Source organism: Delphinus delphis, chromosome 15, assembly GCF_949987515.2.
Source record: "Delphinus delphis chromosome 15, mDelDel1.2, whole genome shotgun sequence".
Classification (NCBI taxonomy): Eukaryota; Metazoa; Chordata; class Mammalia; order Artiodactyla; family Delphinidae; genus Delphinus; species Delphinus delphis.
In genome coordinates this window covers 58719165-58743788 of record NC_082697.1, presented here as the reverse complement: position 1 = coordinate 58743788, position 24624 = coordinate 58719165, and the positions used below count along the sequence as shown (strand labels likewise).

At 37.0% G+C, this 24624-nt stretch overlaps 1 protein-coding gene across 2 annotated transcripts in view; it reads left to right on the top strand.

Moving 5' to 3' along the window:
• GSPT1 (G1 to S phase transition 1) overlaps positions 1 to 23400 on the top strand; it is a 36003-nt gene extending 12603 nt beyond the window's left edge. Inside the window, exons 2-15 of one of the 2 annotated variants that reach the window (XM_060031761.1) lie at positions 1002 to 1046; positions 1165 to 1206; positions 2169 to 2396; positions 3861 to 3894; positions 5532 to 5609; positions 6703 to 6883; positions 7807 to 7961; positions 8141 to 8281; positions 9324 to 9417; positions 10263 to 10343; positions 15324 to 15497; positions 16325 to 16414; positions 16565 to 16733; positions 18644 to 23400. In XM_060031761.1, coding sequence (XP_059887744.1) covers positions 1002 to 1046; positions 1165 to 1206; positions 2169 to 2396; positions 3861 to 3894; positions 5532 to 5609; positions 6703 to 6883; positions 7807 to 7961; positions 8141 to 8281; positions 9324 to 9417; positions 10263 to 10343; positions 15324 to 15497; positions 16325 to 16414; positions 16565 to 16733; positions 18644 to 18696 — 1565 coding nt within the window. In that variant the 3' untranslated portion in view covers positions 18697 to 23400. The remainder of the gene's footprint in view (positions 1 to 1001; positions 1047 to 1164; positions 1207 to 2168; positions 2397 to 3860; positions 3895 to 5531; positions 5610 to 6702; positions 6884 to 7806; positions 7962 to 8140; positions 8282 to 9323; positions 9418 to 10262; positions 10344 to 15323; positions 15498 to 16324; positions 16415 to 16564; positions 16734 to 18643) is intronic. The other variant, XM_060031762.1, reaches the window with a different exon arrangement.
• The last annotated feature ends 1224 nt before the right edge of the window (positions 23401 to 24624 follow it).

The window sequence follows — 24624 nt, the reverse complement described above, 5'->3', positions numbered from 1 at the left end:
CATGTGACTTCAAATTCTTTGATGTCTTTGTGCATCTTGTGTTTTTTTTTTTTTTTTTTTTGGCGGTACGCAGGCCTCTCACTGTTGTGGCCTCTCCCTTTGCGGAGCACAGGCTCCAGACGCGCAGGCTCAGCGGCCATGGTTCACGGGCCCAGCCGCTCCGCAGCATGTGGGATCTTCCCGGACCGGGGCATGAACCCGCGTCCCCCGCATCGGCAGGTGGACTCTCAACCACTGCGCCACCAGGGAAGCCCTTGTGTATTCTTTAAAGCAAGAGTACTTAGATATTGGAGTATCATTTAGGTTTATCAGATATAAAAAATAAACTTATGTATTGGGGTATTAGAGTATATTTCACATACATCTCTTCCAGTGATGTCATAAGATTTGCAGTATGACACTTGTGGAAACTGGATTGTTGCTTGACCTTAGAATTCTAATATATGACAAAACTGGCATCATTGTAGTCACTTTTTATGAGATGATGTAAGGGCCTATATGCATTTCAGAGACTATATGAATGTCCTTTTAATTTTATTGGTATTGAATAGAATTTATTCAAGGTTCTTGATAATACATATGATTATAGAATCTTAAAAAGGACTGATCATTGCCTTCTTGGGCTAGAGCTACCAAGGGAGAATCTAGAGAAGTAATGTGTATTTGTTGAGCAGAATCTTACTTATTTGATCTGTGCTGGGCTGTAGATTACTTTTATAATATCTGTAAAGGAAAAGTTTATGAAGCAAATTCAGAGAATAAACATGGTTTTGTGAATACATTTTAGTTACTGAAAATGTTTTAAAATTGGCTGTGATGGGTAGATTTTTTAATAAGTTAAACAGAGGCTTCTAATTTGAAAGCCTAAATTAGTTGCCATTGTTCTGAATTATTGAGGTTTTTGTTTTGTTATTGAACTTCTATTTTTCCTGTATTTTAAAAGATAAGTAAAATGGATGTATAGGTCTCAATTTTTAATAGAAGGTATTTCTATTAAACAGCACCTGTGGAACCTTCTCAAGAGGAACAGTCGTTGTTGTGTGAAGGTAATTTTCTATGATGTGACTCTTTGAACATCTAATTCAGAAAACATTAAGTTGTCTGTGGTGTGTAAAGCTAGATACTATTTTGTAAATATATATTATATCTCAATTTCTTGTCTAGGTTCAAATTCAGCTGTTAGCATGGAACTTTCAGAACCTGTTGGTAAGAAAATTTCTGACCATATTAATACAGTAATATGAAACTCTTTCACTCTCAAGATTTAAGGTACAAATGTAAGTGTTATGCTTATTATAATGCCTACATTTAAAACTGAATCTTTGCTGTTAGGATTTAGAAAACAGAACTAATTGGGCATTAATACTGCCATGATAAATTTATTTATTTATTTTTTTTTGCGGTACGCGGGCCTCTCACTGTTGCGGCCTCTCCCATTGCGGAGCACAGGCTCCGGATGCGCAGGCTCAGCGGCCATGGCTCACGGGCCCAGCCCCTACTGGGGCATGTGGGATCTTCCCGGACCGGGACACGAACCCGTGTCCCCTGCATCGGCAGGCGGACTCTCAACCACTGCGCCACCAGGGAAGCCCCATGATAAATTTATTGATAGCAAATATAAAAGAATTGAATGGAGGAAATGCAAAAGTCAGTTTGAATAGTTGTACTTGATCCATTTACTTTGTGAAAATTTTCTTCTTTTTTGTAATGTTCTTACCCTTAAGGGTTTCATATTCCCAAGGTGATTAATAACGTCGATATCAAAGTTCTGTTACTTGCAGAGGAGAAAGAAAAGATCTAAATCTTTTCACACTTTTTTGTATTCTGATTTGGAACTTCCCCTTTCTTCTACTGTCAGGACATCTTGACGATGGAATAACTGGGCTGTTAGGAATGTTGGATCTGCTGTTCATGTTTTGTTTGTCCTTATGAAGATGCTACGTTAAAATAGTCTCTTCTAGTCTCTGAGTCAGAGCTCTGATGTCAGCAGTGAGGAGGCTAGCTTGTCCGTTTCTGTTGTGAAAGAGATTTTCTTGCTTGTGTGTCACTAGAGGTTAGGAAATGGAACTGAATATGTTAAGTTCTATTTGTTATTTGAAAGCATCTGTGTTTTAAAGTACAGATGATAAACGTTTTTCGGAATACTAAGCTAAAATGTCTTATTTCAGTAGAAAACGGGGAGACAGAAATGTCCCCAGAAGAATCATGGGAGCACAAAGAAGAAATAAGTGAAGCAGAGCCGGGGGGTGGTTCTTTGGGAGATGGAAGGCCCACAGAGGAAAGTGCCCAGGAAATGATGGAGGAGGAAGAGGAAATACCAAAACCTAAATCTGTGGTTGCACCACCAGGTGCTCCTAAGAAAGAACACGTAAATGTAGTATTCATTGGGCATGTAGGTAAGTTGTACTCATAGCAGTGATAAGAAATGACCAAAGTTATTGGGTACGTCAAACATAGAACATCTTATTTAGCTACTTGGAAGTGTTTCGTGAAACTGAACTAAATTAATCTAAAATGTCTTGATTTTATTTTTTTTTTTTTTGGTGTTACGCGGGCCTCTCACTGTTGCGGCCTCTCCTGTTGCGGAGCACAGGCTCCGGATGCACAGGCTCAGCGGCCATGGCTCACAGGCCCAGCTGCTCCGTGGCATGTGGGATCTTCCCGGACCGGGGCACGAACCCGAGTCCCCTGCATCGGGAGGCAGACTCTCAACCACGACGCCACCAAGGGAAGCCCTAAAATGTCTTGATTTTTAACTCAATAGATTTTTTTTTTTTTTTGCGGTACGCGGGCCTCTCACTGCTGTGGCCTCTCCCGTTAGGGAGCACAGGCTCCAGACGCGCAGGCTTAGCGGCCATGGCTCACGGGCCCAGCCGTTCCGCAGCATGTGGGATCTTCCCGGACCGGGGCACGAACCTGTGTCCCCTGCATCGGCAGGCGGACTCTCAACCACTGCGCCACCAGGGAAGCCCTCAATAGATTTTTTTTTTAGCTGGCAAGACATTGCCAGTGCTTTATTTTTGAAGGTTGTGATGGCATGGAAGCTGGAAGAAAATAAGCTTCAGTATATTTGTATGTAATGAGTAACTGGTCTATAGACCACTGATGATGGCTCAACATATTACGACATCTGTTAATTAATATAGAAAATGTACCTATATTTTTTGTGTGAACTTCAGTTGATTTTGCGGTATTAACTTTACTAGGTAGTTTAATTTTGTGTGTGCAAAAAATGAATAATTTGGAGTAACTTCTGGATGTTGTCAGCTTGTTGGTTTAGCACACAAAACAAAACCCTATTTCATTTATTCAGATATTCTCTGCCAATCTCACTTGCCAGAGTGAAGTGAGAAGAAAATAAGGGAATTATGTGCCCCTTTTTCTTCCCTTTATCTTATCTCTGCCTTGACCTGACGATACACCGTTCTACTTTTTTTTAGTAGCAAGAACTCCTTTGAAATTTGTAAAGGAACATCTATACTGGCTAAAAGTGAAAAAGCAGACTACCTAAATGTAGTTCATGGGTCTTTGGCTACTTTTTTTCTCCTTCGAGGCTCCTCTTGGGTAATTCATATTCTGTTGCTGCTGCAGAAGGTCAAGGAGCAATCTGTTAAAGTCTTTCTTTCTTTATCAGTAAAGTAGCGCTAAGTCACTGTAGAGCTGCAGGGGGTCTTAGCTTCAAAGGGAGAAGGTGACTAACCAGAGCTTATGACCCAAATTCCTATCATTGCAGTTGCTTTTTCAAGCTGTAATTATGATGTTAAACCACTTTAGTTGTATTCCTATATAGTGATGGTGTTTTGTTTTGTTTTTATTACACCTGTGGTTTGCCTATTGTTGATGATGTTGTTACTTTTTAGATGCTGGCAAGTCAACCATTGGAGGACAAATAATGTAAGTATATATTTTGTTAAATATCTTAAGACTCATGGAACATTAATTAAATGTATTTCTAATAGCTGTCTTTTAGATTTGTGTATAAAAATATAGAACCCTAGATTATAAGAAATCTTAGTCTGCTTTAAATATGATTTTCTTGGGAATAATGAATCTGGGGAACTGGTTTTTCCTCATTCATCAACTCCTTGAATATATGTGGATTTAATCAGACAGTCTGGCTAACATGCTGAATAGTTTTTTTTATCACACATACAGAAGGTATCTAGGTATGACAATGCCATGGTTGACTTTTAGTGATGTGTTCTAGAATTGAAAAATAATTAAAATGTCTTTTTAATCTCCTAAATTAGACTCATTTCTTTAAACTGTGTCATCAGAGGATCCAGAGGGCATATCTTCATTGTCTTCTTGCCTTGTTAAGTAATCTTAATCAGTAATCTTGCCAATTACTTTCGAAAATTTCCACAACAGACCCTAAAGCAGGCCCTTACACAGGAATCCTTATTACCTAAGGCTCTGTGGAAGGAAGTGACAGGCCCAGTTGATGTTGTGTTTTAGGAGAGTGTATATTTTTTGCTTATGGGCTGGAATTTTCATTGGCATTTCACCAAGATTCTATACCAAAATGGTTAGAAGTATGCACTGTAGATGACTCTGCAGAGAACAACACATAGAGACTAAAGCTAAGAACAGGATTTGATTTGGATTGAGTCAAGGGAAGCAGTTAGGTATTACTAAAGAATTATTTAAAAATTTATAATCTCATTTTGACTAATATTTTTAAAATATTAAATATTGAAATGTATTAGTAAGACATAATTGCTTGGACAACAGTTGGAATTATTTTATACAGTATTTACATTTGCTTTTTTAAACTTTTATTCTGAAATAATTTTAGACTTAACAGAAAGGTTGCAAAAACAGTACAGAGTTGCTATACAACTAATTTTACCATATTAAATAACCATAGTACAATCATCACAACTAGGGAGTTAACACTGGCACAATACTGTTTACTAAACTACAGATCTTACTTGAATTTTACCAGTTTTTCCACCAGTGTCATTTTTTTCTGTTCTGGAGTTCCACATTGCATTTAATTGTTACGTCTCCTTAGTCTCCTCCAACTTGTGACATTTTCTCAGTCTTGTCTTTCATGACCTTCATAATTTGAAGAGTGTTATTTGGTTATTTTATGAGATGTTCCTCAATTTGGGTTTGACTGATGTTAACAATTAGATAGAGGGTATGCATTTTGGATAAGAATGTCACAGAAGGTATGTTGTGCTCTTAACAGAGCATCCTATCAGGGCGCACAAAATAGCAATATTCAGTATGTTTTATTTATTACTGGTGATAATAGCCATGACTACTTAGTTAAGGTGTTGTCTGCCAGAATTCTCCACTGGAAAGTTATTTTTTTCCCCATTATCTTGGGGGAAGTAATTTGAGACTGTAAATATCTTTTCCACTGAAACGTTAATTCAGCATCTATCCCAGTGGTACTTGTACTTTAAAGTAGCTTTTTGTGGAGTTCAAATTCCACTCAAAAGAGGTTTAAAGGCTTCCTCACTTCACAACTGAATAATTTGCGAGTAACTAAATGTTCTCTTTTCTTTCAACATTTTCAGGTATTTGACTGGAATGGTTGACAAGAGGACACTTGAGAAATATGAAAGAGAAGCTAAAGAAAAAAACAGAGAAACTTGGTAAACTTTTATGACACTATAAATTACTTTTAAGGAAACTCTGCCTACTTAATGCTTTTGTAGTCTACTAAGATGTAAGTTCATGAGGTCTAAAATGGTGTCATAACAAAGGAAAAGTTTCCCTTCCCCTCATACTACCTAGTAGATCAGTTCCTGATGACTTCATAACTTTACCCAGAGAAAATCTGGAAATATCCAAACATCCAGGATAATAATAGGAGGCTTGTGGGATAAATTATAAAATATCTATTTAATTAAGTCATTATCTGGCCACTAAAATTTCATTTATAGAATTTATAGGAACCAGGAATAGAACTGATGTTACAGTGGAATTTGGGGAGAAAGCAGGTAACATAATAGTACTTTAGGGTATGATCATTATGTGAATAATGAAAAAAGAATAGATGGAATTATTGACAGTGGTTGCCTTTGCATGGTGAGAGAAAGGGTCAGCTTTTTTCTTCTTTCTAACCTTATTTAAGTTAACAAGCTTTATCTAAATAGGACATTGATGGTCTTTTTTTTTTTTAATCGTATTTCTGTGTTCAGGGAAAAAATCCTAATCAGTATAATACTAAAAAATGGATTACTTACTATGAAATACAGATGATGTCATCTAAATTAACACCTACTGTTAGAGATGGTTTAAATTTATATAAGTAATTCTTATATAGCGAAGAAATATCAAAATAATTTTTAGCAAGTAACCATTGCTCCCAAATGGTGGATTAGTGGCCTTTACTTTTGAAAGATACCCTTAGACAGCCCTATTTGTATTATACTTTGTGCTAGATGATTTTTAAAATGAAATATAAAGGAACTTATTACTTAACTCATGGTGATATTGGCATTGGTACTAAATAATCTTTCTTTGTTGTCAGCTTGTTCTCATACATAATGTTTGCTTATAGAATATATAATTGACACTGGATATATATAAAAGCACTGAGTGTTTGAGTCACAAGAATACAAGTTTTAGTCATTTAATTTTTATTTCTACCCAGTCTTGTTCATGATTTAAATGTTGGTAGAAGAATGTTTTTAAAACTTTCATGTACTTACCAGTATTATTCTTATTTTAAAATTATTTCAGGTACTTATCTTGGGCCTTAGACACAAATCAGGAAGAACGAGACAAGGGTAAAACAGTAGAAGTGGGTCGTGCCTATTTTGAAACGGAGAAGAAGCATTTTACAATTCTAGATGCCCCTGGCCACAAGAGTTTTGTCCCAAATATGATTGGTGGTGCTTCTCAAGCAGATTTGGCTGTACTGGTAAGGGAAGACATTTCCAATTCATCTGTGTATTTGTTAACAGCCCAACTTAAAATGTAAATTTTTCTTTTTTGGCTGCGTTGGGCCTTCGTTGCTGCACGCAGGCTTTCTCTAGTTGCGGTGCGTGGGCTTCTCATTGCGGTGGCTTCTCTTGTTGAGGAGCACGGGCTCTAGGTACATTGGCTCAGTAGTTGTGGCTCGCGGGCTCTAGAGAGCAGGCTCAGTAGTTGTGGCACACAGGCTTAGTTGCTCCGTGGCATGTGGGATCTTCCCGGACTAGGGCTTGAACCTGTGTCCCCTGCATTGGCAGGCGGATTCTTAACCACTGCGCCACCAGGGAAATCCTAAAATGTAAACATTTGAACTTACCTTCTAAAAGCTAGAATTTAGGTTACAGTGAACTATAATATATACATAGTCACAATTTTCACTTTTGTCTCTCTAATTTGCCCAATAAATCTTCATAATTTGATTTACTCATGAAAATGTTCCAGTTTTTCTCTGCCCTTTATTACCTCTTACTGTGCCAGAAATTAGTGTCCACTGACTGCCAAGCCTAATCCATTTTGTAGTCCATAAATGTACTGTGGGTACAAAAATGAATAAGAAATTATCCGTTTTAAGGTCTTCAGTCATTTTGCAATTTTTTTTGGCGGGGGTGGTCAGTGTACTAGCACTAAATCACATACATAGAATTTTAAAATATAAAGGCGTACTAGATTTTGGAAAATTGGGAATCAAGAAACATTTACCAAAATCTTAAAGCATTTAGACATTGTGATGTTCAAAAGTATGTATGTTAGAACTAATTTACTTACATTTTCTTGGAAGAAGCTTCTAATAAAACTGAAAGGAAAGATGTTTTATTGCTAGAAGAGTGTACCTGAATGTGTAAGAATAAACTGTTTAATTTCTTGGAATAGGTAATCTCTGCCAGGAAAGGAGAGTTCGAAACTGGATTTGAAAAAGGAGGACAGACGAGAGAACATGCAATGTTGGCAAAGACAGCAGGTGTAAAACACTTAATTGTGCTTATTAATAAGATGGATGATCCAACAGTAAATTGGAGCAATGAGAGGTAAGTTTGGATGTCTTACTGTTTTTTTTTTTTAATAGACATGTTAGTGGAATAAAGGATGGTTTTGTTACTGTATGCTTTTTTTCCCCTGGGGTTTTTCTAAACCTTAATTTGTGTAGTGTTGAAACTAGAGTTCAGTTGCTTTACATTATAATTGAGTTATTTATAAATATTAATAGATATGAAGAATGTAAAGAGAAACTAGTGCCGTTTTTGAAAAAAGTTGGCTTCAATCCCAAAAAGGACATTCACTTCATGCCCTGCTCAGGACTGACTGGAGCAAATCTTAAAGAGCAATCAGATTTCTGTCCTTGGTACATGTAAGTAACCTTTTTAAAAGTTTGTGTCTTAGTAAGTAATTTAAGAAAATATTGACTGTAACCTTGGCGTTAAAAATACCATGACCTTTGTCTTTTAATTGGGTTGTCTTTTTGTTATTGAGTTGTTAAGGGTACTTTACTCACCTGATACAAGTCCCTTATCAGATATGCGATTTACAAGTATTTTCTCCCATTCTGTGGGCTTTTTACTTTCTTGATGGTGTCCTTTGAAGCACAAAAGGTCTTAATTTTGATGAAGTCTAGTTTATTTTTTTTCTTAATTGTGCTTTTGGTGTCATGCCTAGGGAAGTGTTGCCTAATCCGGTCATAAAGAGTGAGCCCTGTTATTTTCATTTAAGCCTATTGAAGCTCTTAGGGGAGTGTTTCATTTTGGATTAATTTTTTGTAAGGTAACATCTTGATTACTTTAGCTTCATGAGTGTTTAAATTGGGAAGTGTGAGTCTTTGAATTTTGTTATTTTTTCCCCCAAAATTATTTTGGCTGTTCTGGGTCCCTTGAATTTCCATATGAATATTAGGATCAGCTCATCAATTTCTGCCAAAAGGCAGCTGGGATTTTACTAAGGATTTCATTGAATTTGTAGATTGGTTTGGGGGGAGCATTGCGATCTTGGCAATATTAAGCCTCCCAATCCATATACTGTAGTTTTAAAGGGGAAACTATTAATATTTTATAGAATCCTGATTTCAGAGCTGGAAAACTCCATAAAAATTAAGTAATAGAGTGGAGTCATTTTATTACATGTGGGCTATTTGCCATAAAATAGTTTTCTCAATTTTAATAAAATAAGTTTATGGGGAAGCTTTTTCATTATATTGAGCTATTTTGTTATTTTTTTTAATTTTTCTGAGGAATAAGTGAAATGAACTGGATAATAAAAAGGTTGAATGAGAAGACTACATGGGTAGAATGGAAATATTGTTATAACCACTTTTTTTTGTATAAAGTTAGAGTCATGTAATTTCTTAAAACTTTAACATTTATGTTGACTCTCTTTAATGGATATTGTTATGTTCTCAGTGGATTACCATTTATTCCATATCTGGATAATTTGCCAAACTTCAGTAGATCAGTTGATGGACCAATCAGGCTGCCAATTGTGGATAAGTACAAGGTACCCAAAATGTTCAAGAACTTGGGTTTTATGGGAGGTGATAAATTGTTTTGTTTTAAATTATGAAATAACTTTAATAATTAACAACATAACATAGATGTCTCTTTTTTAATGGTTATATATTATTCAGTGATATAGATAGACCATAATTTAATCAACAAACTTAGTTTATTTCAGCTATTTTCCAGTGAGCCAATGATCAGTTTTAGAGAGAGACTCCTATAAGTAAAACTGCTGGAAGGGTTTGTGTATTAACGTTGATGGATACTGACAAACAGCCTTCCAGAATACAGTGCTAACTTACATGACCACCAGCAAGCAGTATATGAGTGCTAGTTTTCCCATAGCCTCACCAACCAACTGGATGTTAATCTTTAAAAAAATAAGCTTCACTATTTTTAACTAGGTTTTTAAGTATTGCACTATCAATATGTAATATTTTGCCCTTCTCAAACACTTCATTCTTTGATTAGCTTCATGTTAAATTTCTTGAACAAGTATTTTTCCAATTTTATAAAAGAGAGAAAAGTCTCAGATATTTTTGAGAGAACCTGAATTTGAACAAATAATTCAGATCTTCAAACAAAATTCTGCCCTGTCTCCTGCAGTGTGCTTTCTTTTTAAATCCTAAGCCTCCTTTTTTTCAGTATTATAATTATACATATGCTTATGACACAGATATAGAGTATTTACCTGTGTTTGAGATTAATCCTAAGCATTCTACCACTTGAGCTAAAGATTTTCTTTTATGAGTAAGCCCTGCAAGATTTCACTTTGGGTTGTTGAACTGCTGTAGAGTAGTAATAGAAGTCTGACATTTGGTTTTTCATTTTAAATTTAAACAGGATATGGGCACTGTGGTCCTGGGAAAGCTAGAATCAGGATCTATTTGTAAAGGTCAGCAGCTTGTTATGATGCCAAACAAGGTAAGAATTAGTAATGCTCTTGCTCATTTAAATTTTCTCTTGAAAATATTAGCAAGGAGCCAGAACTTTTCGGTCTTAGGGATTTCATTAAAAGAAACAACTTTCTAAATCCAGGATTATGTTTTATTAATGTCAAGTACAAAATTTAATCAAGAATATGTGATGTTATTTATTGACAAATGGAGAAGGGACAGTATTAGCTCCATGTTAGAGTTAAAAGGTGCACCATCTGGCTTCCCTGGTGGCACAGTGGTTGAGAGTCCGCCTGCCGATGCAGGGGACCACGGGTTCGTGCCCCGGTCTGGGAAGATCCCACATGCCGCGGAGTGGCTGGGCCCGTGAGCCACGGCCGCTAAGCCTGTGCGTCCGGAGCCTGTGCTCTGCAACGGGAGAGGCCACAGTAGTGAGAGGCCTGCGTACCGCAAAGAAAAAAAAAAAGGTTCATCATCATGAAAGCTTCAACTCCGTTTTTGTTTATTTATTTATTTATTCTTGAATGCATTGGGTCTTCGTTGCTGCGTGCAGGGGCTACTCTTAGTTGCAGTGAGCAGGCTTCTCATTGCAGTGGCTTCTCTTGTTGTGGAGCACGGGCTCTAGGCACATGGGCTTCAGTAGTTGTAGCACGTGGGCTCAGTAGTTGCGGTGCGCGGGCTCTAGAGCACATGCTCAGTAGTTGTGGCACACAGGCTTAGTTGCTCCGCGGCATGTGGGATCTTCCTTGACCAGGGCTTGAACCCGTGTCCCCTGCATTGGCAGGCGGATTCTTAACCACTGTGCCACCAGGGAAGCCCAACTCCATTATTTTACAGGAAGTAAATAGAAATCTGAAGTGATTAAGTGACTTGCTTCTGTTAACACACTGGATTAGTAAGTGAGCCAGGGATGAAAACTCAGCTTTAATCATGATATAATTAGCTTCCTTTTATTTTTTGTACGTTGTTATGTTGGGTACTATAAAATAATGTGTCTAACCTATGTTCCTGATTTATTTTGGGAGAAGAAGATTTGCCTTTATCATAAATGGGTCTGTTCCTAACTCTTTCTTTCTACCTTATTGTAATTTCTTCATTATTGGAGAGGGTTTCATTAAGTAACATGCAAAAATCTCAAGCTATTCCTTTGTGTTATTTCTGACTGCTCAGTTGCTGATAATTGCACATGACGTGTTACTAAGAAACTGTTACCTGTTTTCCAGAGGACTTCTCTAACAATCTAGAGGTATTAGTTATGTAGGAAAACAGGCCTGAATCATCAGAACTTCCAAATAGAGACTTTGTTAAGGTTTAACTGAGAATTTCTTTTTCTTTTTTTTTTTCATAAATTTATTTATTTTTGGCTGTGTTGGGTCTTTGCTGCTGCGCACAGGCTTTCTCTAGTTGTGGCGAGCGGGGGCTACTCTTTGTTGCGGTGTGCAGGCTTCTCATTATGGTGGCTTCTTTTGTTGTGGAGCACGGACTCCAGCCACATGGGCTTCAGTATTTGTGGCTCGTGGGCTCTAGAGCGCAGGCTGAATAGTTGTGGCACATGGGCTTAGTTGCTCTGCGGCATGTGGGATCTTCCTGGACCAGGGCTTGAACCTGCATTGGCAGGCGGATTCTTAACCACTGTGCCACCAGGGAGGTCCCGAGAATTTCTTTACCATGCTTATTCCAGGCACAGTGAATTACAAAATGTAATTGTCAATGTACTGTTTAGGTATAATTGGGGTTTCTTTTTTTTTTTTGCTGTACGCGAGCCTCTCACTGCTGTGGCCTCTCCCGTTGTGGAGCACAGGCTCCGGACGCACAGGCTCAGCGGCCACGGCTTACGGGCCCAGCCACTCCGTGGCATGTGGGGTCTTCCCAGACCGGGGCACGAACCCGTGTCCCCCGCATCGGCAGGTGGACTCCCAACCACTGCGCCACCAGGGAAGCCCTACTTTGGGGTTTCTTGATGCCTTGGAGATCAGAGTATCCTATCATAGAATCTTTTTTCTAAGGTAATTACCTCTGCAACTTGAAGGTCAATGATAAATGAATGGAAATAATGGTCAGTTTGAATCCTTGCTCTATTTTGTTCAGCAGTCACAGAAGTTGAGTTTGCTTGTGGAGATGGAAGCAAGGGGCTTGGGGAAGAAGAATGGGGAGTGATTGCTTAATGCGTATAGAGTTTTCTTTTGGGGTGATGAAGGTGTTTTGGAGCCAGATACTGGTGATGGTTGTACACCATTGTGAACGTACATGCCACTGAATTGTACAATGTAAAATGGTTTAAAAAGGTAAATTTTATGAGTATTTTATCACAATAAAGAAAAGAAAAGTACTTATTATGGGCAAGTGAACCTAGAGCTGGGCTATAGCTAAAGGTAAAGGGCCTTAATATACTAGTTCTTGTAGAAGCTGTCCCTTTATACTAATGACTAAGCAGGTCAATGTAGCATATCTTACAGTTGTTAATCAAGCCTTAAAAACTCTGTTCACTGAGTTCACTAGTCCCCTGAGTCTCAGTGGAATAGAATGAAATGTTTTAAAAGATGTAGATGCCAGGCTATTTTACATTTAAAAATTAATAGGTAGGCACCCTACAGAATGTGGGTAAAAAATTGTATATCATAAATCTGATATGGGGTTACTATCCATAATATATCAAGAACTCCTACAACTCAACAACAAAAAGAAAACAAGCTGGGCTTCCCTGGTGGCGCAGTGGTTGAGAGTCCGCCTGCCGATGCCGGAGACACGGGTTCGTGCCCCGGTTTGGGAAGATCCCACATGCCGCGGAGCAGGCTAGGCCCATGAGCCATGGCCGCTGGGCCTGCGCGTCCGGAGCCTGTGCTCCGCAAAGGGAGAGGCCACAACAGTGAGAGGCCCATGTACCGCAAAAAAAAAAAAAAAAAAAAACAAGCTGACTAAAAAATGAGCGAAGAACTTAAATAGACGTTTCTACGAAGATGTACAGTGGCCAAAAAGCACATGAAAAGATACTTAACGTCACTAATCATTAGGAAAATGCAAATCAAAGCCACAGTGAGACCTCATACCCATCTGGATGGCTACTATCAAAAACCCCAGAAAATAACAAATGCCGGTGAGGATGTGGAGAAATTGGAACCTTTGTGCAGTGTTGGCAAGAATGTAAAATTGTGCAGCTGCTGTGGAAAACATAATGGCATTTCTTCAAAAAAATTAAAAATAGAATAATCATGATCCAGCAGTTCCACATCTGGGTATATACCCTAAAGAACTGGAAGCAGACCTTGAATAACTGATGTTCAGGGACTTCCCTGGTGGCGCAGTGGTTAATAATCCGCCTGCCAATGCAAGGGACACGGGTTCGAGCCCTGGTCCAGGAAAATCCCACATGCTGCGGAGCAACTAAGTCCGTGCACCACAACTACTGAGCCTGCGCTCTAGAGCCCGTGCACCTAGAGCCCGTGTTCCACAACAAGAAGCTCGCGCACTGCAATGAAGAGTAGCCCCAACTCGCCGCAACTAGAGAAAGCCAGCGCACAGCAACAAAGATCCAACGCAGCCAAAAATAAATTTTAAAAGAACTGATGTTCATAGCAGCATTATTCATAATAGCCAAAATGTGGAAGCAACCTGTAGTGTCCATTGATGGATGAATAAGCAAACAAAATGTGGTGTATACGTACAACAGAATACTACCTCAGCTTAAAAAGGAAGGAAATTCTAACATAGGCTACAACATGGATGAACCTGGAGGGCATTATACTAAGTGAAATATGCCAGACACAAAAAGATAAATCATGTATGACTCCACTTATGTGAGGTACTTAGAGTAGGTAAAATCCTTAATACCTTTCATAAACTAAGAATTTGTTGGTCTTAATTTTTCATAAGTATGGATTAGAGATTAGACTTGCTCTATTTTGTCTAGCTATAAAAGTCCTTATTTGGGGAGAGGAATTAATTATGCTGGATTATTTGGGCAAAAAGTATTAAACAATACTTGTTTAGTTGTGTATGGTGGAACTGCTAGTTTCTACCCCTTTATCCCATTACTGTAAAGAATTTGCTAGCAAATATGGCTATATTACCAGTTCTTGGAATGAATTTCAACAGACAGGTATCAGTAAGGTATAAGCTGCCTTTTGGGAAAGAAAGCCATTATTTGTGTATGTGTGTGTATGGGGAAACTACTAGAGTTTAGCAAGTGACAGTTTGTAGAATTCTCGTATGGAATATAGTGATTCTGGATTCTCTACTGTATGTCCACCATCATGAGAAAGTTCATTTTTGTCCTGAAGGCTTTATTTTGTTTGTTTTCTGCCATGTGTTTTAAAAATATGAATTACTTCTAAGGGCAGAAGTGGAATAAAATGAGGGAATACTAGTGAGTATTGCTTTTAACATTTTTTTCCCCATCTATATGCTCTTTAAAAAAAAAAATTATTGTGGTAAAAGACATATAAATTTTACCATTTAATGACATTTAGGTACATTCACAGTTTTGTGCAGCCGTCACCACTGTCTAGTTCCAGAACATTTTCATCACCCCAAAAGGAAACTACCTATTAAACAGTCAATGTGCTTTAAAGCTTAGCTGTTCAAATAACCTTAGAAAAGTACATTCTTTGGATGTTTGGGGGATTGATAGGTAATGGAAACTATGTCTGTTAACTCCGGGAATTTAACAATAATAATAATAATAATTACATCCATAAAATTAAAATCCAAATTTTAGATTTAATGTTGTAATTTTGAAAAAGACAAATGTTACTTTATACTTGTTCTATTTGGAAATTATTAGGATGTGACAGATAAATCTTCTAATTGGCAGTTTGTACTTCTAGGATATGATTTTTTTCGTTAAGTTCGTGTCATACAAATGTTACAAAGTTTCACACTCAAAGAATTATTTTGGCTAATCAACAACCACAGAAAAATGTGACTTGCAAGTCTTCAGCAAACAGATAATTTTCTGTTCTATAATGCAGTGAATGTGTCAAAAAATCTCCAATCTTGGTTTCTTTTTAAGCACAACGTGGAAGTTCTTGGAATCCTTTCTGATGATGTAGAAACTGATTCTGTAGCCCCAGGTGAAAACCTCAAAATCAGACTGAAAGGAATTGAAGAGGAGGAGATTCTTCCAGGGTTCATACTTTGTGATCCTAATAATCTTTGTCATTCTGGTCGCACATTTGATGCCCAGGTAAACCAATTGTTGTAATTATTATGATGATGTTCCCTGTCTAAATGAAACTAGAATTTAAATCTCCTTTGTCCTGATTATTGGTGACATGCCATTGTGTGCAGAAGGGGAACTAAAATAGAATAAACCATATATAGAGATCACAACTGTGATGTATATCTCATACACATAAAGTCTTTAAGATGGTACAAGTACTGGGTAGGTAGTATGCTTTGTAAGTTCCCTATTTATTTCCTGTTGATAATATATATTGATACTTACATTTTGCTCAAGGTGTTTTTCACTTTAAGTAGAGAGTAGTTGCTGTGGAAGTCATGGTTTGTCTGTTCATTCAGAGCAAATAACTTTCCAGACAGAAAAACACACATAATTTCTCGATGTTATTAGCAACCTGACCTCCCCAGGACAATGAAAGAGTAAGTGATTGGTACAGCTCGCAGAATTTTTGAGTTCTAAGATACGATGACTAATCAAGTTAGATTTTGATGTCAGATACAAGGTTGTTAACTTTGGACCTTGGATACTGGGAAACGGATAAAACTATAAGTTCACATCTAGGAGGAAAAAACCTAGCATGTGAGCAGCAATGATTAATTCCTTGGTGGGGAGTATAGAGGAAAGCCTTCCCAGAGAAGAAAGTCTGCCTGTGTCTTTAAAGTTTGTGTGCTTGCCAAGAAGATCAGTGAGGTAAGGATACAAAGTTCATGCTTGGAGGTAAGGCAACCTGATCCAACACAAAAATAAGTTGGTGCCCTACTGAGATTGTGAGTTACACATTCAATTCTTTTTTACCTAGGGATAAAGATGTGAATTTTTTTGTTTGACAGATAGTGATTATAGAGCACAAATCCATCATCTGCCCAGGTTATAATGCGGTGCTGCATATCCATACCTGTATTGAAGAAGTCGAAATAACAGTGAGTTTTAAGATAACTGAGGTTTTTGTTTTAAGACCATTTCATCTTGATAATTTTTGATCAGCAACAGTGATGTATTCTTATTTGCACTTCTAGTATTAAAGATTTTTATTTGACATTATTCCAATCTCATCCTTTTTTCTTGGATAGGCCTTAATCTGCTTGGTAGACAAAAAATCAGGAGAAAAAAGTAAGACTCGACCCCGCTTTGTGAAACAAGATCAAGTATGCATTGCCCGCTTGAGAACAGCAGGAACCATCTGCCTTGAGACCTTTAAAGACTTCCCTCAGATGGGTCGTTTTACTTTAAGAGATGAGGGTAAGCCTTTAAATTGATGTCTAGTGTTATATCTAAGATGCTTAGCTTTGGTAATCTTCATCTGAGTGCAGCGCACATTGCAAGTTCATAGGAAACTTGGATACTTGTTTTATAATATATTCATATAATAAATGTTTTATGAGTTGAATGAGTTGAACAGCAGACAGACTTGACAACACATCTTAGTAGTGATGCTCTAGATGAATAATCTTAATTTTAATATTTTGCAAGCAGTGGATTTTGAGAGTCATTTTATTTATTACTAAATAAGACATTTCTATGATGAAATCCTCTGTAATATGTGTGATTAAAACTCATCTTGGGGCTTCCCTGGTGGCGCAGTGGTTGAGAGTCCGCCTGCCGATGCAGGGGACACGGGTTCGTGCCCCGGTCCGGGAGGATCCCACATGCCGCGGAGTGGCTGGGCCCGTGAGCCATGGCTGCTGAGCCTGCGCGTCTGGAGCCTGTGCTCCGCAACAGGAGAGGCCACAGCAGTGCGAGGCCCGCATACCGCAAAAAAAAAAAAAAAAAAAAAAACCTCATCTTGAAGGACTCTATCCTGTAGAGAAAATTTTTACTAAGCAAGCCTCTGAGGTAGACATCTTTTTTTATGCTCAGAAGAAATCATTTTAAAATCAAATATGATAAACATTAACCACATCGAAATGGGGGGAGATAAAAGGGGTACATAGATTGATAGTCTTAACACCTAATATTTCAGAAGTTTAATATTCATGTTCTTTTGTGTGTGTGTCCATTTCTGCCTATCTGAGTGGATTGGAACAGCTGTAATTTTCTTATCTCACAGCCATGAAACTCTGGTATTATGGAAACAAAATGACATTTCTCTATAGATTATTATATTAACTTAGATAACTTTTAAGACTATGGAAAACTTTACATAAAACTTCATGGTTCACTTGAAATATAGAATAGTCAGTTCACATATTAGTTCCAGTTTCATTCAGCAGTAACTTTACTGTATATCTACTGCATGGCAGGAGCCATGCCAAGCACTGGGAATATGATGAATATGGTCCCTGAGCCTTATTTTGGAGAAATCTGTGTAAAGGTGGTATCCATTTGAAGTCATTATCTTAAAACTCTTCTTGGTGAAACTGGTTACTGGGTTTGTCCCATTAATATAACAAAACGAGAATTTTAGTTACCTGATAAAATCAGGCAGAAGAAATTAATGTAGCAAGAATTTTTAACCCCAGAATTTTTTTTCTTTCTAAAGAATAGTTGGCTTTTAGGTTTTTCACAAGATGTACATGGGTTTTCTATCTCTTATAATAGGACTGAGAGCCCTGTTTAACAGCTTTTAATGAGATAATTTACATACCATGAAATTGACCTGTTTTAAGTATACAATTCAGTGAATTATATGTTTACAGAGTTGTACAGTCATCCCCGCATTCTAATTTTATAACATCTAGAATGGAACCCTAATACCTGTTTACAAAGTCACCACCTATTCCCACCCCTAGCCTTAGGCAACCATAAACCTACTTTTTCTCTCTGTTTGCCTTTTTTGGGACACGACATATAAAATAGAATCATATAGTTTGTGGCCTTTAGTGTCTAGTTTATTTTACTCGGCATGTTTTTGAGCTTCAGTCATGTTATGGCTTGTACTGTATGTAATTCATTCCTTTTTATTGCCAAATAGTATTCCATTGTACGGATATCCACATTTTACTTCTCCAAGCATAGATTTTTGAAAGAAAATCGTATCTTCAGTTCCCCTCCATTAATCAGAAATCATGTCTTTGATGGTAAAGCCAGTTAATTAGTCATTTACATTGTAAAATAATGATTTAAAATATGATTTAAAATAATAAATTTTAATATCTTACATAGCCTTGCTGTTAACTACTGAAAAGGTTTTTTAAAAATTTCATTTCTAGGTAAGACCATTGCAATTGGAAAAGTTCTGAAACTGGTTCCAGAGAAAGACTAAGCATTTTCTTGATGACCCTGCACAATACTGTGAGGAAAACTGACTGCAAAAGCCTACTTCACACCGCCTACTCTTATTTTCTGCCCATTGACAAACCTCTCCCCATGTTTTGCAAAGACAAAAATTCACAGCAAAAGTCCACATTATGTCAGCTTTCTCATATTGAGAGCTCTGCTATGCCACTGTTGAATTTTTCCCAAGATTTTTTTCTTCCCCTCTCAAACTCTGCTTCCTTGGACAGATTTGGCAATAGCTTTGTAAGTGATGTGGACATAATTGCCTACAATAATGAAAACCTACCAGGAATTTTTTAATTTTTCATTTCCCTTAGGCATACTTAGTCTTTTTTTCCCCCAGGCAGATCATTCTGAGTGTGCGAGTGTGTGTGCACATGTTACAAAGACAACTACCATGTTAATAAAATATTCAATTTGAAACCCTTTTCGGTATTTGAATTGCTTTTGAATAATGTTTTTTATCTGGATGTAACATTGTTGCATTAGCTTTTTAACTTTACCAAGTAATTGAGTACATTTTATTACTTGGACTTTTCTAAACTTTCCTTATCCACTACTTTAAATGAGGCATTTACAAACAATGTTCAAGTTTGTATTAAAAGAAAGAATTAGTTTGACCCCATTCTTTTGATGGTTAATGCATACATACAGTATCTTTATGCAACTGTGACACTGCTTTATTAGGTCTACCAGTTTCTGCCAATTTATATTTTAACATGATTTCTTAAACACAGTAAGTGGTTTTAAAATACAAGAACAGCATACTGTAGTTTTTATAAGTATAAAGCATAATAAAATTGTACCCCTACGAAAAATTCCATTAACTTGTTAAATTAATGGAATTTACAATAAAGACAGCATGTTGAGACGTGGCAGAAATGCCTCCATTAGTATTTATAAGAGCTGCATGCATCTAATATGAAAACTGTATCAACTGCAAGTGCCAGTTCTACAAATTACTCAGTTTATTGTTTGTATTAGTAATTTTAAAGGCTGGATGATTCTTGCTGATTAAAGCTAAATCTCATCCAGCAACTAAATGAACATATTTTTAGAACCATCAGAATCTGCACAGACTAAAGTTAACAGTGATAAATAGAATCAAGCACAGTGTAAGTTTTTCTCAATTTTTCGAAATTGACTGTTTTCTTGAAATTTGCTAAATTATGATTTGGATGAACCGCAATGCAGCATTGTGGATTTTAGATCAAAGGCTGACTTTCTGTTAAAACTGTGTCACAACTTTGAAATTTTTTAATGAGAATAAATGGGAAATGGAGGGGACACTTTCTGGGTTTATTGGATGCCCCCTTTATCAAAGACTTGGCCTCTTTTAGATTGGTTTATCTCTAAATAAGATACTTTGTAATTGTGTATTTAATGACATGTCCCTTCCATGTAATCATCTGCCTCAGAAAAGAAAAGCCTAGTCAGACTGTATTTCCAGTCACAAAACATAAAAATTAATCTAATCCTGTTTTCTTAACTGTAAAATTCCCATTCATTTCATGAATGAGGCTACATCTTATGGACAGAGCATAGTTACTGTCCTCCAGCTTCCTATAACTATACTCATGGCTATTAAAACTGCATGAAATTTAAATAAAATTTATTATGTCTGCAAATCTCTGGGCTTTTATTTTTCTGGGATATGTGGGAGCTTTAATCAGTGCATAGTAACTCTTTTTCTACTTCCAAGTTATTAAGAACAAAATACTAGCAATTGCTTGGATTTTAATGAATCTTTAAAAGCTCAAGAGTCATTGAAATTAATTCCAGAGATAGATTTCCATTTTTAAACTGAACACATTTTTTAAAAAACAGTTATGTTTGCTATTAAAACATTTACACTTTTAGGATATTATGTGTATGTTGCCAAGACTCAAGTAAAATGACATGGATATCAACTGTGAAGGGCCTACCTCTAAAAAAAAAAAAAAAAAAAGGATAATTATGAAATAAAATTCAATGGATTCTTGTATATTTATGCAAATAAGATTATTTAGAAGAAACCTCATTGTTAACCAACACCATACATTTTTATGGGCTTTTAAGTTCTTTGGGAAGAATGCTCACTTAAACTTGATGCATTTTAAACTCATTACACTGCCTGGTTACTTGGATGGGCAAATATAATGTCTGAAGTGAACTGGGAGTGTGTGGAGATGTTGGACCTTTAAAAAGCAATACAGATTCCTACGCTGTCATTTTGTCTTCTGTAAGTACAAACGTGTTTACATTGTTGACAAGGCAAAAATAGGGTAATTGGCTGTAGACTTAGGATATTACAGACCTAAACATTTTTTTCCTCTTTAGCATAGATATGTTAGAATCACAATTTTCTTTGCATTAATGATGTTCTTTATACAGCTTTCATGATATATTATTTAATTATAGTTTTTTAAATTAATGAAATGAATTTAAGAAAGATACTGAAATAAACATCTAAGTAATGGCCATTTTAAATCCTATTTCTTACTGTGGGAGAAGGAGAAATACAGCATTTGCTTCTTGTTTTTAATTTGCAAACAACTCATCCAATGAAAATTATGTAAAATCAAACCAAAAGAGATGGACTGAGTATATAATGCCACGAAACTAAGTGACAAATAGTAAAGTGTTCTTGGGTAAATAAGCCCATGTATATTTGTTTTGAATTGAAATGTGATAATTGAATGTAAAAATTTTGTAAATTATAAAAGGATACAGGTTGTTCACTGTAACGAGGTAATTCATACTTGTCTGCTAGTTACATAAACTACAAGAACTGCTTTTACAATATGGGATGGACTTTGAACGTGATGCAACTGAACAGTTACAGGCATCCTCAGCTGAAGTACTGCAGATACTCTGGGTCATACTTTCAACCAGCCGCAGTTTTGCAACCCAGGAAAAAGGTGAACTTATGGTCGAAAACTGCTTCCATGATGAATTTTTGAAAAAAATCAACTAAACTCCCTGGCAATCTTCAGAAAACACTAGTTACGACTGTAATTACTCTGTGGTCTTTGATGGCTGTTCCACATGACAGCACTCTAGCACCTTTCCTCATTGGCATGGACTTCCTTGTGGACCGCTGCTTCGTGGATGACAGCTTCACTGCTTTGGGTAGGAATTTAAGGTAGTCAAGGGACAGTTTTTATTGTAGCTCTTAACGTCACGCAACTTTCAGCTTTTAAAAACCCTTTGTGAAAATTCTGGTAACAGCACTATAGCTCTGACTGTAGGATGACTAAATTTTCAGCGTTGGCCTATCTTATCAGAATAAACTGTGCCATTAATCCTCTCACAGACATATACACTTAAGGTAGATAGCAATCAACAGAATTTAGGGGACGATTTTCTGTCTCCAAATAATATGGCTTATATTTCCTCCAGCTAATTTTTCAGTGATTATAGCAGATGCTATCTAATACATTTATGATCTTGTTTCTTTCTCTAGAAATCTTGCCATGGCAGCAACTTGTTATATAAATGTAATTACACATGCACAACTTTGAGTTCAAAAACCTAGTAGGTTTAACTTTAGCAGTCAGTTGGTTATATTAGATTTCATGGTAAATGGAATAGGAAGTGTTATTTTCCTGTAGTTCAGTGGATTCCATTTGAACCAGTTTACTGCCAAATTTCAGGTAGGGTAAATATGGTTCAACTTGTGATGGTTTTGGCTCTAGGATATTCTTAATTTTCAATATGCTAGAACATATTGAGTCTTCCTTTCAGTAAATACACTTTTCACATACCTCTAATCCTATGCTTCCTTGAAACAGTAATATGCTAGCTGAGTTGTTTACTAAGAAATGTTTTAAGGGCCTGGAGGTGTGGGAGTGTTGGGAGTGTTCTCCAAAATAAGGGAGAAGCAGATAGGCACCATGTCTGATTAGGCAGAAAATTAGGCAGGATTTCTTCATCAATTCTCAGAATGGTAATTGTCTTTTCTGCCTTGCCACACATGCCACTGTGCCCTTTAAACCTCAGGTTTGTGGACAGCAAAGGTAGAATTACATTTTGTGCTTCCTGAGGCTACCCTCTGCCAGGCACATTACCTTAGTGCTTCAGATGTCAGCCCAAGTCCCTGCTACCTCCTTTCCTGCTTCCCCGGAAAGAGTGTCTGTGCTGGAGCTGGAGCTCCTGCACTCCTCAGGTGACCATCCACATGCATTAGGTGAAACTGAGGTCTGAGTCCAGAAGGTCTATATCTTAAGGACTCACATGGGGCTCTCAGAAATTGACACACCTCTTAGTTAACTACTTTCTTCTCTTTGCTCTAAAACAAATGTGGCTCTCTCTCAGGCCAGGATTTAGTGACTAGTTTTCACTAGACAGCAGGTTAATACCTAGCTCTCATTTTTTAAAAAGCAGAATTAAAGGGAACTGATTAGGTTTGCTGGGTTTTTAACTAATTCCAAAGCATGGCAGAATGCTCTAGGTAGGAATTACAGGAATCCAAGGTAAAGAAACCTTCTTCTTATGATTTGTAGCTACCTACTGTGCCTGACTTGGTGCCTGTGTGAGGATTAAGCCCTTAGTCTGCTCTTGCAATTATTCAAATGACTGAAGTTAAAAAAATTTGCTTTTTATAAAGCAGAAACTAACACACCATTGTAAAGCAATTATACCCCAATAAAGATGTTAAAAAAAATTTGCTTTTGTAATAACAATAAAAATTGTCATCTTCCCTTTTGAAGGATTTGTCTCTTTATATCACCTGTATCGTATCATACACTGAGTGAACCTGTTTTCTCTACAATGCTCAATGTCGTGTTTGGGCATCAGACCACACATAGGCATGGTACTGCAGTGTGTACAAGATTTTACACTTCATGGCCTGTGGAACCAGTTTCAGATACACAAGTTCTCTCTATCAATGTATCTTAAAGCAGAAAAATAGCATCAGTACCCTGGATGTTGTAGCTTTGTAGTGAAGAACTGTATCTCCCAGTCTAGAATAAATGATGGCCAAATTACAATGAAATAAGTTGTATTCTTTGAGTTTAGAGAAGAGTGAGGCTACTGATAATATGTCTACTGGCAAAATAGATTAGCTAGAGAGGGCATAATGGAAGAAAACATATACTGAACTTGCTTTGCACCCTTATTTGTGATTATATTTAGGTTGAGATTTCACCCCTCTGAATTGAGTAGTACAATCCTCCTAAAGGACTTTGTTTGCTTCCAAACTACACAAGTTACTTAGAACAAAAGCAATCTCCACCATCTTTGCTATTTCCCTGGCAAATACACTAAGTTTTAGGGTGAGAAAGCAATTTTGAAAGGATTAGGTTCGTAGGAGTAATTACTGTTTTAAAGAAGGTCCAGCAAACAGAAGGTGTACACAAGAGTGTTTTTTAATTAAGATAAAGCTTGCATACAGTGAAATGCACAGATCTCAAGTTTACAACGAGTCTGTCAAGTGTATACAATTATGTAAACACCCCCATCAACATATAGAACATTTTCATCACTACAGGAAGTTTCTTTCTGCCTGTTTCCAATCCATCCCTTCCTCCTGCCAAGGCAATCACGGTTCTGCCAGAGATTAGTTTTGCCTGGTTGTTTTTTTTGGCCTCACCTTGTGGCATGTGGGATCTTAGTTCTTCCCCGACCAGGGATGGAACCAGCACCCCCTGCAGTGGAAGAGCAGAGTTTTAACCACTGGACCACTGGGGAAGTCCCAGTTTTGCCCATTTATGAACTCCACATAAATGGAATCATATTATGCACCCAATTGTCTTTTTTTTAAGCATGTTTTAGAGATTAACCCACATGTCTTAACAGTTTATTCTCTTTATATTTGCTGGGTAATAATTTTATTTGATGTATATCCCATAAATTTTTGTCCGTCCTTGAAAATTTTAATTTTGTTTTCCAATTAGGATTTTTTCTCCTGTTGGTTGCAAATACAAACAGC